General features: G+C 38.8%; 1 protein-coding gene across 1 annotated transcript in view; it reads right to left on the bottom strand.

Annotated features, from left to right (window-relative positions):
* LOC142230079 (putative cytochrome P450 313a4) overlaps positions 1–13004 on the bottom strand; it is a 35873-nt gene that overhangs the window by 7674 nt on the left and 15195 nt on the right. Inside the window, exons 4-7 of the mRNA XM_075300707.1 lie at positions 12051–12120; positions 9832–9964; positions 9606–9755; positions 9107–9542 (exon numbers count right to left, since the gene is read on the bottom strand). Coding sequence (XP_075156822.1) covers positions 9107–9542; positions 9606–9755; positions 9832–9964; positions 12051–12120 — 789 coding nt within the window. The remainder of the gene's footprint in view (positions 1–9106; positions 9543–9605; positions 9756–9831; positions 9965–12050; positions 12121–13004) is intronic.

The raw sequence follows: 13004 nt of genomic DNA, 5'->3' as shown, positions 1-13004 counted from the left end.
TAAATAATTGTCGGCCCGTAGCATTGATAAGTGGTTTAGGAATAGCGGCTTATGTCCGATTTGGAGACTTTCATCTGGAGCTTAATCGTTTTCATCTGGAGCTTAATCGCTCAGATTTCATTCTACAGATCAATCACTGAGATTTGTTCTCCTGTTCGATAACTGGAACTTCCATCTCTCTCCTGTCCAAACACTGAAACTTTCATTTGAGACTTTGGTCGGTCGGCAGATCAAACACTGAGATTTAGTTTTCCTGTTAAAACTTCCATCATGGTCTGTAGTTTAGTCACTGAGACTTTAGTCCTCAATCACTGGGACTGCGTTCTGTATTTAAATCATTTAAAATTCCTTTGCATTTCAATCACTTCGATCAGTTGAACCAATTGAACATCGTTCTCTGGTGTCCGTCCGTGGAATTAGAATGGGGCTTCGTCGGACTTGCCCTGAAGTTAAATCGCTCAGACTATGTTCGGCAGATCAAATACTGAGATTTGGTTCCCCAGTGCAGTCAGTGAAGCTTCCATTCCGGTCTGTAGTTAAGGTTAGCTGATAAGTCCAAAAACTTGGCAAAAACTTGGCTTGATAATGAGTTTCCGGACTCTGCCCCAAGGGAAATCAGCAATAATTGATTGGTATGCAAAATTCAAGCGTGGTGAAATGAGCACGGAGGACGGTGTACGCAGTGGACGCCCGAAAGAGATGGTTACCGACGAAAACATCAAACAAAAAAACAACCCACAAAATGATTTTTAAAGACCGTAAAATGAAGTTGATCGAGATAGCAGAGGCCTTAAAGATATCAAAGGAACGTGTTGGTCATATCATATTCGTCAATATTTCGGATATGCGGAAGCTCTGTGCAAAATGTGTGCCGCGCGAGCTCACATTTTACCAAAAACAACAACGTGTTGATAATTCTGAGCGGTGTTTACAGCTGTTAACTCGTAATACACCCGAGTTTTTCCGTCGATATGTGACAATGGATGAAAAATGGCTCCATCACTACACTCCTGAGTCCAATCGATAGTCGGCTGAGTGGATAGCGACCGGTGAACTGTCTCCGAAGCGTGGAAAGACTCAAAAGTCCGCTGGCAAAGTAATGGCCTCTGCTGTTTTGGGATGCGGATGGAATACTTTTTATCGACTATCTTGAGAAGGGAAAAACCATCAACAGTGACTATTATATGGCGTTATTGGAGCGTTTGAAGGTCGAAAACGCGGCAAAACGGCCCCATATGAAGAAGAAACAAGTATATACGGCCGACGCTTATGTACCCTCTACCATGGATTGCGTAGAAACTTCTACTGAAGATTGTCATCCACAATCGAATTACTTGGGTTGCGGCTCCGGAGATCAAATTTGGGGGACGGTTTATATGGGGGCTATATATAATTATGGACCGATATGGACCAATTCTTGCGTGTTTGTTGGATACCACATTCTAACACCACATTCCAAATTTCAACCGGATCGGATGAATTTTGCTCCTCCAAGAGGCTCCGGAAGACAAATCTGGGGATCGATTTATATGGGGGCTATATATAATTATGGGCCGATATGGACCAATTCTTGCATGGTTGTTAGAGACCATATACTAACACCACGTACTCAATTGCAACCGGATCGGATGAATTTTGCTCCTCTAAGAGGCTCCGTAGGTCAAATCTGGGGATCGGTTTATATGGGGGCTATATATAATTATGGACCGATATGGACCAATTTCTGCATGGTTGTTAGAGACCGTATACTTACACCATGTACCAAATTTCAGCGGGATCGGATGAAATTTGCTTCTCTTAGAGCAATGGCAAGCCAAATTTGGGGGTCCGTTTATATGGGGGCTATATATAATTATGGACCGATCTGGACCAATTTCTGCATGGTTGTTAGAGACCGTATACTAACACCATGTACCAAATTTCAGCCGGATCAGATGAAACTTGCTTCTCTTAGAGGATCTGCAAGCCAAATTTGGGGGTCCGTTTATATGGAGGCTAAACGTAAAAGTGGACCGATATTGACCAATTTTTGCATGGTTGTTAGAGACCTTATACTAACACCATGTACCAAATTTCAGCGGGATCGGATGAAATTTGCTTCCCTTAGAGCAATCGCAAGCCAAATTTGGGGGTCCGTTTATATGGGGGCTATACGTAAAAGTGGACCGATATGGCCCATTTGCAATACCATCCGACCTACATCAATAACAACTACTTGTGCCAAGTTTCAAGTCGATAGCTTGTTTCGTTCGGAAGTTAGCGTGATTTCAACAGACGGACGGACGGACATGCTCAGATCCACTCAGAATTTCACCACGACCCAGAATATATATACTTTATGGGGTCTTAGAGCAATATTTCGATGTGTTACAAACGGAATGACAAAGTTAATATACCCCCATCCTATGGGGGGGGTATATTAACACAAGTCATTGAGAACATTGGCAAAAATTCATGAATTGGGCTTCGAATTGCTTCCCCACCCACCGTATTCTCCAGATCTGGCCCCGGCGACTTTTCCTTGTTCTCAGACCTCAAAAGGGTGCTCGCAGGGAAAAAATTTGGCTGCAATGAAGAGGTGATCGCCGAAACAGAGGCCTATTTTGAGGCAAAACCGAAGGAGTACTACCAAAATGGTATCAAACAATTGGAGGGTCGTTATAATCGTTGTATAGCTCTTGAAGGGAACTATGTTGAATAATAAAAACGAATTTTGACAAAAAAATGGGGTTTTCTTTGTTAGACCGGTGACTTATCAGCCAAACTCAATCAATTACACTGCGTTCTGCAACGCAATCCTTTAGACTACCAATGTATTTGAATTACTTCGGTCTTTAGTTGATCTACTTACACCTTGGTCTTTAGCATCAGCCAGTAAATTTGGGGTGCAGCTTCGGTTGGATTTATAATCACTGAAACTTTGATCCGGACCTGCGTTCTGCAACTAAATCATTTAGACTTCCTCTGCCTTTTACAATCGCTAGGGCTTCGGTCTGGTAACCAGCGTGGTACAATGGTTAGCACGCCCACTACGTTTTAAGAGGGTCATAGAATCAATCCCAACTTCGACCAACCACCAACAGCAGTAGATTTTCCCCTCTTAGTATTGCTGGTGGCATTTCTCAGTTTTGCAAAGCTTGATCACTTTGATTTCGGTCTGGAAACCACCGCGATGTAATGGTTCGCATTCCCGCCTCGTATAAAGAAGTTCTTGGGTTCAATCCTAAGTTTCGATCAAACACCAAAAATTTTCCAGTGGAGGATTATCGTCTCTCAGTAATGCCGATGACATTTCTGGGTGTTTCAAAGCTTTTCTAAGAAGTTCTAATGTGAGAGCTGTTCAGATTCGGTTTTAAAAAGCAGGTACCTTGTCAATGAGGTAAACATAGAATCGGACAGAACTTATTAATAAGAGAGATGTTCACCACTCGTGGTACCATAATGGAGTGAATAGTCTAAGTGAGCCCAAATAACGGGCCACCACTATAGCTAACATAACATAACCTTGGCTTCGGTCTGTATTTAAAAAATCTAGACTACAGATCACCCACTTACGATTGGTTCTGCAACTATGTCACTGAGAACTTGGTCGCGATTGAAACTTCATACCTCAATCAATAATACGGCAGTTTTCAACGCAATAATTTAGACTTCGTCTTCATTGCAATCACTGGAACTTCAGTCTCCAGTTGACCAACCGAGAGTTTGTTCTGCATTTAGACACTGGACTTTATGTCTATCATTGAAACTTCGATCTAAAGTTATCCATTCAGACTTTGGTATTTAGTTTAAGAATGGAAAATTCAATCTGCAGATCAACTGCAACTTCGGCCTCCGTCTGTAAGTTGGTCACTGAGATATTCTTTAATCGCTTGGACTTTTTTCTCCAAATCAAGAGCTCAGATTTCATCTGCATTTAAATCACTGGGGTTTCGGTCTCTAATAGGAAATCTATCTACATATCAATAATTGAGATTTCGGCAAGTAGCTTTGGTCTGCAGTCAGATTTTTAGTCACTGAGACTTTTATCAGAAGTTCAGTCGCAGATCAAATCCTGAGATTTCGTTATCGATTCAGTAATTATAACTTCCGTCTCGGTCTGCAGTTTAGTCACTGAGACCATATTCCTCAGTTACTGACTTTATTTCTCAAGCAATGCTTCAGAGAAGAAATAACATATGATCACCTCAAACACCTTACTGGAATTCAGCCACTGAAACTTCACTCCCAGGCCTGTAGTTACTAACTGAGATTATAGGAATTTTGTTTAGCAAATCAAGGACCCACAAATTATTTGCATTGAAATCACTCAGTCTTCGGTATCCAATAGGATGGGGGTATATTAACTTTGTCATTCCGTTTGTAACACACCGAAATATTGCTCTAAGACCCCATAAAGTATATATATTCTGGGTCGTGGTGAAATTCTGAGTCGATCTAAGCATGTCCGTCCGTCTGTTGAAATCACGCTAACTTGCGAACGAAACAAAATATCGCCTTGAAACTTGGCACAAGTAATTGTTATTGATGTAGGCCGGATGGTATTAGGTTAGGTTAGGTGGCAGCCCGATGTATCAGGCTCGCTTAGACTATTCAGTCCATTGTGATACCACATTGGTGAACTTCTCTCTTATCACTGAGTGCTGCCCGATTCTATGTTATGCTCAATGACAAGGGACCTCCTTTTTATAGCCGAGTCCGAACGGCGTTCCACATTGCAGTGAAACCACTTAGAGAAGCTTTGAAACCCTCAGAAATGTCACCAGCATTACCGGATGGTATTGAAAATGGGCCATATCGGTCCACTTTTACGTATAGCCCCCATATAAAGGGACCCTCAGATTTGGCTTGCGGAGCCTAAACGAGAAGCAAATTTCATCCAATCCGACCGAAATTTGGTAGATGATGTTAGTATGTGGTCTCTATCAACCATGCAAAAATTGGTCCACATATATCCGTAATTATATATAGCTCCCATATAAACCGATTCCCAGATTTGGCTTGCGGAGCCTAAAAGAGAAGCAAATTTAATCCGCTACGGCTGAAATTTGGTACATGGTGTTGGTATATGGTCTCTAAAAACATGCTAAAATTGGTCCACATCGGTTCATAATTATATATAGCCCCCATATAAACCGATCCCCTAGATTTGGCTTGCAGAGCCTCTGAGAGAAGCAAATTTCATCCGATCCCACTGAAATTTGGTACATGGAGTTGGTATATGGTCTCTATCAATCATGCAAAAATTGGTCCACATTGATCCGTAATTATATATAGCTCCCATATAAACCGATTCCCAGATTTGGCTTGCGGAGCCTAAAAGAGAAGCAAATTTCATCCGATCCGACTGAAATTTGGTACATGATGTTGGTATATGATCTCTATCAACCATGCAAAAATGGGTCCACATCGGTCCGTAATTATATATAGCTCCCATATAAACCAATTCCCAGATTTGGCTTGCGGAGCCTAACAGAGAAGCAAATTTCATCCGATCCGGCTGAAATTTGGTGCATTGTGTTGGTATATGGTCTCTAATAACCATGCAAAAATTGGTCCACATCGGTCCATAATTATATATAGCCCCCATATAAACCGATTCCCAGATTTGGCTTGCGGAGCCTCAAAGAGAAGCAAATTTCATCCGATCCGACTGAAATTTGGTACATGATGTTGGTATATGATCTCTATCAACCATGCAAAAATGGGTCCACATCGGTCCGTAATTATATATAGCTCCCATATAAACCAATTCCCAGATTTGGCTTGCGGAGCCTAACAGAGAAGCAAATTTCATCCGATCCGGCTGAAATTTGGTACATGGTGTTGGTATATGGTCTCTAACATCCATGCAAAAATTGGTCCACATCGGTTCACAATTATATATAGCCCCCGTATAAACCATTCTCCAAATTTGACCTCCGGAGTCTCTTGGAGGAGCAACATTTATCCGATCCGGTTCAAATTTGGAACGTGGTGTTAGTATATGGCCGCTAACAAACATACCGAAATTGGTCCCTATCCAATCCGGTTGAAATTTGGAACATGGTGTAAGTATATGATCTTTAACAACCGTGCCAGAATTGGTCCATATCGGTCCATAATTATATATAGCCCCCATATAAACCGATTCCCAGATTTGGCTTGCGGAAGCAAATTTCATCCGATCCGGTTCAAATGTGGAACGTGGTGTTAGTATATAGTCTCTAACATCCATGCAAAAATTGGTCCACATCGGTTCACAATTATATATAGCCCCCGTATAAACCATTCTCCAAATTTGACCTCCGGAGTCTCTTGGAGGAGCAACATTCATCCAATCCGGTTGAAATTTGGAACATGGTGTTGGTATATGGTCTCTAATAACCATGCAAAACTTGGTCCACATCGGTCCATAATTACATCTGGCCCCCATATAAACCATTCTCCAGATTTGACCTCCGGAGCCTCTTGGAGGAGCAAACTCCATCCGATCCGGTTCAAATGTGGAACGTGTTGTTAGTATATGGTCTCTAACATCCATGCAAAAATTGGTCCACATCGGTTCACAATTATATAGCCCCCATATAAACCATTCTCCAGATTTGACCTCCGGAGTCTCTTGGAGGAGCAACATTCATCCGATCCGGTTCAAATTTGGAACGTGGTGTTAGTATATGGCCGCTAACAACCATACCAAAAATGGTCCATATCGGTCTATAGTTATAAATAGGCGATTTCCAATCACACAGAAATTTGTCCATATCGGTTCATAATCATGGTTGCCAATCGAGCCAAAAATAATCTACCAAAATTTTATCTCTATAAAAATTTTGTTAAAATTTTATTTCTATAGAAAATTTTATTAAAATTTCATTTCTATAGAAGATTTTGTCAAAACTTTATTTCTATAGAAAATTTTGTCAAAACTTTATTTCTATAGAAAATTTTGTCAAAATTTTATTTCTATAGAAAATTTTGTGAAAATGTTATTTCTATAGAAAATTTTATTAAAATTTCATTTCTATAGAAAATTTTGTCAAAACTTTATTTCTATAGAAAATTTTGTCAAAACTTTATCTCTATAGAAAATGTTGTCAAAATTTTATTCCTATAGAAAATATTGTGAAAATTTTATTTCTATAGAAAATTTTGTCAAAACTTTATTTCTATAGAAAATTTTGTTAACATTTTTTTTCTATAGATTTTTTGATTTAATATATACCACGTATGGACTTACATACAATTTAGAAGACGGTGTTAGGAGGTTTTAAGATACCTTGCCATCGTCAAGCGTTACCGCAGCTTAACCCTTTCGACCCTAAAGTTGCCTGTGGGCAACTTTTTGTGTTTTGAGACTCACTGTCAGCGTTGTTTTTGTTTTTGTTCATAAAACTGTAACGGTGTCGAAAGCTACAAGTGTTTTCTTCAAGTTGAATGAAAAATCAGCTAATTTGGTTGCCAATTAGCAAAAAAATATTCATTAATACGCACGTACCTCAAGAAAAAAATATTTGCGAATTTAAAAAGAGGTTTTTATACATGTGACTTTTTTCAAAAATTACAACTAATATGTTGAAAGTTTTTATTAAATCTATTGTAGTATATGTCAAATAAAATATTTCTGGAAGTCAAATCTTAGAATTGCAAAAAAACAACAGATGGGACATTTTTAAAATTGAAAAGTTGCCTGTGGGCAACTTTGGGTAATTGTGGTAGTAAAATTACATATTTTTGAACATAAGACCTGGAGAAAAAAGGTTTGAAAAACAATGATTTTGAAAAAATGTTGAACTTCAATTGGGATGTCCCAGTGACGAGAAATGCGGCGATGATGTGGAAAACATATCTGCAGTGCAGTGGGGAATTTGGAAGGAATCGTAAAAAGGGAGGACGCCACTTCTTGGCAACATATTTACTAGTGGATTAGCACGAATATTGACGCTTTATAATACTTTGGTTTTTTACACCGCCAGTTAAATTGACATGGGTTAAAAACAAAAAAAAACAAAACATTTTCGTGAGTCACGCGTGATTCACGCAAAGCCGTGAATGAAATTTAAACGAAATCTCGTGAATGAAATTTAAACGAAACCTCGTGAATGTGCGTGAACGGGATTAAAGAAAAATGTGTGGCGCGTGAGCGTGAGTAAAAATCAAATTGTGGTCGTGATTGTGAGTGAGTAAACTTTCTCCGAAATCACGCTCCCGATAAAAATTTACTTTCACGATCCAACCCACGCTCACGATCCAACTCACGCTCAAGATAAAATTCGCGTTAACCATAAAATTCATATTCACGATAAAATTCGAACTCACGGTAAAACAGACACAAAAAGTCACAATCACGAACAAATTCACGTTCACGATTAAATTCAAGCTCACCGATTTTAATCACCTTTACATATTTAATCACGCTTAAGATTTCAATAGCGTGAGTCACGAGAAATTTCGTTAATTACCAGAATTTTATAGAGCCACGACAATTGTCGTGTTCCGAAAATATTCGTGACTTACGAAATTTGTCGTGAATTACGAAAATTGTAGTGAATCGTGCGAAAGCGTGAGACATAAACATTGTTCATGTGTGAGCGTGTGCGAGTATGACTTTTCATTTCGTGACCGTGAATTCCTACCCACATGGCATGCGTGAGTACAAATATTTCTTCGTGAATGTGATTGAAATTCCACTCACGCGCGCATCTAAGTATATATTTACTGTAAAATAACAAAAAGCTTAACAAAAATCCAATAAAACGTAATACGTCCATCATTACAAAACAAAATAGTTTGTAGTCACAATTGCCCAAAGTTGCCCACAGGCAACATTCTCTACCGCCTAAACGAATGGGCCCGGCGACCCGAAATTTTGGCTAGACGCTTCTTAAATGACTTCAACATGATTAAAAGTAAAAAAATTTAGCGATACCTATAAAAATTCGGGGTCGAAGGGGTTAAGTAATTCGATTGTGGATGGCAGTGTTTAGAAGAAGTTTCTACGTAATCCATGGTGGAGGGTACATAAGCTTCGGCCTGGCCGAACTTACGGCCGTATATACTTGTTATACCTCATATCCTTTCCAGGCAGAGGTAAAAAAATGGTATTGCGCATATATATGATACATACCTATGCACGAACGTACACCTTTGGTAAATGGAATAAAAGCATAGGGATGTCTTGATTTAATTTTCTCCGGTAGAAAATTATCCGGATTGAATTTATCTGCATCGGGACCCCAAATTTCCTTGCTGCGATGCAAATCGTAGATGTCAATCATTATTCTTTGGCCTTCAGGTAACACAGCTCCATTGCTCAGTATTAGATCACCACCTTTTACTCTGCGTCCTACTTGTGGTATGACGGGTAGAAGTCTCAGAGTTTCATTCATAACCATTTCGAGATACCTCAGACGACTAAGATCTTCATAATGCACATAGAATTCACCATCATCGTCATCGGGAAATATATCGCAGATTTCCTCGTATACTTTCTGTTGTATCTCAGGATGAATCGATAGCAATGTTAGTATGAAGAAAATTGACATAGAGCTGGTCTCGAAAGCCTAAACGTGGTACGCAATAAATTAGATTACAATTTTCAATTGACGACAAAATCTAAGACTTACTCCTATGAATATGTGGAATAAGCCATTAGCACTATTTTCTTTTCTATATTTATTACGTTGAATGGCTCTATACACTACATCCATTACGGGCTCAACGTGCTCCAGGTAACTGGGATCCGTACCACGTAGTTGAGAAAATTTCGAAATTGACTGTTGAAAAAAGAATGATCAAATTACTAAGACGCCTACTTTATTAATGCTGCGAAAGAAAATCATTTTGGCTCACCTCTCTCATGACATTAATTCCTAGATCCAAAACTTCCTTTTCCTCCTTATATTTGTAACGTGCAGCAAACGTTCGAATGCTTTTAATTTCATAGATGAAGTTAAAAGCAATTTCGGCGATGTATTTTTCACATCTATTTTGGAGAGAGAGAGAGAAGGGAAAAATAAGTTGAGATTTTGAATGGATGACATATAGAATGTGATTATTGGACCTGTAGCTTGAAAAATAAACAGGAAATGGCAACAGTGGATGATCAATTTTCGAAGAAAATCATCTTCAGTGATGAGGCACATTTTCACCTCAGTGGATTCGTCAATAAACAGAATTGCCGCATTTGGGCGAATGAGAATCCAAGAGTGATTGTCGAAAAACCAATGCACCCACAAAGAGTGACTGTTTGGTGCGGTTTATGGGCTGGCGGCATCATCGGGCCGTATTTTTTTCCAAAATGTGGCCAGTCAGGCAGATACTGTGAATGGTGTTCGCTATCGTGAGATGATAACGAACTTTTTATGGCCCGAATTGGAATATATGGATGTGGACGAAATGTGGTTTCAGCATGACGGTGCCACTTGCCACACAGCTAACGAAACAATGGCTCTTTTGCGCAACAAATTCAATGGCCGTGTTATCTCACGTAATGGCGATGTCAATTGGCCGCCAAGACCATGTGATTTGACACCGTTGGACTTTTTTCTTTGGGATTATTTGAAAGAAAAGGTGTACGTCGATAAGCCAGCAACAATTCAAGAGCTAAAGGATGAGATAATTCGGCACATTAACGGCATAGAACCTCCATTATGCCTCAGCGTCATCGAAAATTTGGACCATCGGATGAAGGTGTGCCACCGAGGTCGCGGCGCCCATTTGGCCGATATTTTCTTCCACACATAATTGAGTAATACCAATATATCATAATAAAATAAAACAAGTATATACGGCCGTAAGTTCGGCCAGGCCAAATCTTATGTACCCTCCACCATGGATTGCGTAGAAACTTCTACGAAAGACTGTCATCCACAAATTTCAACTCACATGGTTGTTAAATATCATATGCTACAACCACGTACCAAATTTCAACCTTCTCCAAAAGACACCGGAGGTCAAATCTGGGGATCGGGTTATATGGGAGCTATATATTATTATGGACTGATAGGAACCAATTCCTGTATGGTTGTTGGATACCCTGTACTAACATCACGTACCAAATTTCAACCGCATGGGAAGAATTTTGCTCTTCCACGGTGCTCCGGAGGTCAAATCTGGGGATCGGTTATATGGGGCCTATATATAATTATGGACCGATATCGACCAATTTTTGCATGGGTTTTTGAGGCCATATATTAACATCACGTACCAAATTTCAACTGAATCAGATGAATTTTGGTCTTCTAAGAGGCTCCGGAGGTCAAATCTGGTGATCGGTTTATATGTGGGCTATATATAATTATGGAGCGATGTGGACCAATTTTTGCGTGGTTGTTAGAGACCATATACTTACACCATGTACCGTTTATATGGGGGCTATACGTAAAAGTGGACCGATATGGCCCATTTGCAATACCATCCGACCTACATCAATAACAACTACTTGTGCCAAGTTTCAAGTCGATAGCTTGTTTTGTTAGCGTGATTTCCACAGACGAATGGACGGACGGACATGCTTAGATCGACTCAGAATTTCAGCGCGACCCAGAATATATATACTTTATGGGGTCTTAGAGCAATCTTTCGATGTGTTACAAACGGAATGACAAAGTTAATATACCCCCCATCCTATGGTGGAGGGTATAAGAATAAGCTTACTCGACTAATTTGAAACAAGTTACATGGTCACCATCCAAAAATAACATTTTGCTCTTGAAAAATGTTGAAGGTGATCATATTCCTTTTCTGGGTGTATAAAAAAAATCACTTAGACTTCGATCGGATATTTGAATCTGTATTTCTAACATTGAAGACTCCATGGGCTGAGGACATGATACCATTACTGTGCAGACTAAACTAAAGAATTAGATTCGATAAGAATCTAATGAGAAATATCGTTCACATTTTTTATCAATAATAAGAATCATAGTCCATGCGATTAAGTCGAAATTCATACACTTAAAATTCGAATTCAAATGATTCAAAACTTCAAGTTTCTAATAAAAGTTATAAAAGATGAAGATAATGTTTTGTTTTGACTAATGTCCATAATATAAATACACAATACCTACCTCGCAACTGCAGCTGATAGTTCCTTAACGTCAGTTTCAGTGGCAGCCATATCTCGGCCAGTTATCGTTGCTGTACAAAATGGAAAAATTATAAGAATATTTAAATGTTTTAAAATGAATCACGCCGAGAAGGAATATGATCACCTCAAACATGTTGCAAGAGCAATATGTTATTTTTGGAGATAAACCGCATTTCCATATTTAAGAACATTAAAGGGTACATTTTTATGGGAGGTTTGTCACAATCTGAACAGAAATGTCCCATATTAGGAGCTATAGTTGATTATGCACATACAGAGTTAGTATCTCACTAATATTGAGTCCATTATTAAACAAGTAAGTAAAATAGAAAGTCGGGCGGGGCCGACTATATCATACCCTAAACCATCCCTACTGAATTAGTAAACATAAGTATTTGTGCGGTAACATTGGTATAGATTTGGGAGATAAACCGCATTTCCATATTTAAGGACATTAAAGAGTAAATTTTTATGGGAGTTTTGTCACAAACTGAGCCGATATGTTTGATATTAGGAGCTATAGTCAGTGTTGGCAATGAAAATTTTCGGCCGTAAGTTCGGCCAGGCCGAAGCTTATGTACCCTCCACCATGGATTGCGTAGAAACTTCTACTGAAGCCGATGGCAAGGTATCTTAAAACTTCCTAACATCGTAATATATACCATACGTGGTATATATTAAACTAAAAAAGGCCGATTAAATACGTATATAATTAAGTTTAAAGTTTGTATAGAAATAAAATTTTGACAAAATAAAATGTTGACAACATTTTCTATAGAAGTAAAATTTGAAAAAAAATTTCTATAGAAATAAAATTTTGACAAAATTTTCTATCGAAATAAAATTAGGAAAAAATTTTCTATAGAAATAAAATTTTGACAAAATTTTCTATCGAAATAAAATTAGGAAAAAATTTTCTATAGAAATACAATTT

Source organism: Haematobia irritans, chromosome 3 (assembly GCF_050003625.1).
Source record: "Haematobia irritans isolate KBUSLIRL chromosome 3, ASM5000362v1, whole genome shotgun sequence".
NCBI lineage: Eukaryota > Metazoa > Arthropoda > Insecta > Diptera > Muscidae > Haematobia > Haematobia irritans.
This window is presented reverse-complemented; position numbering and strand designations above follow the sequence as displayed.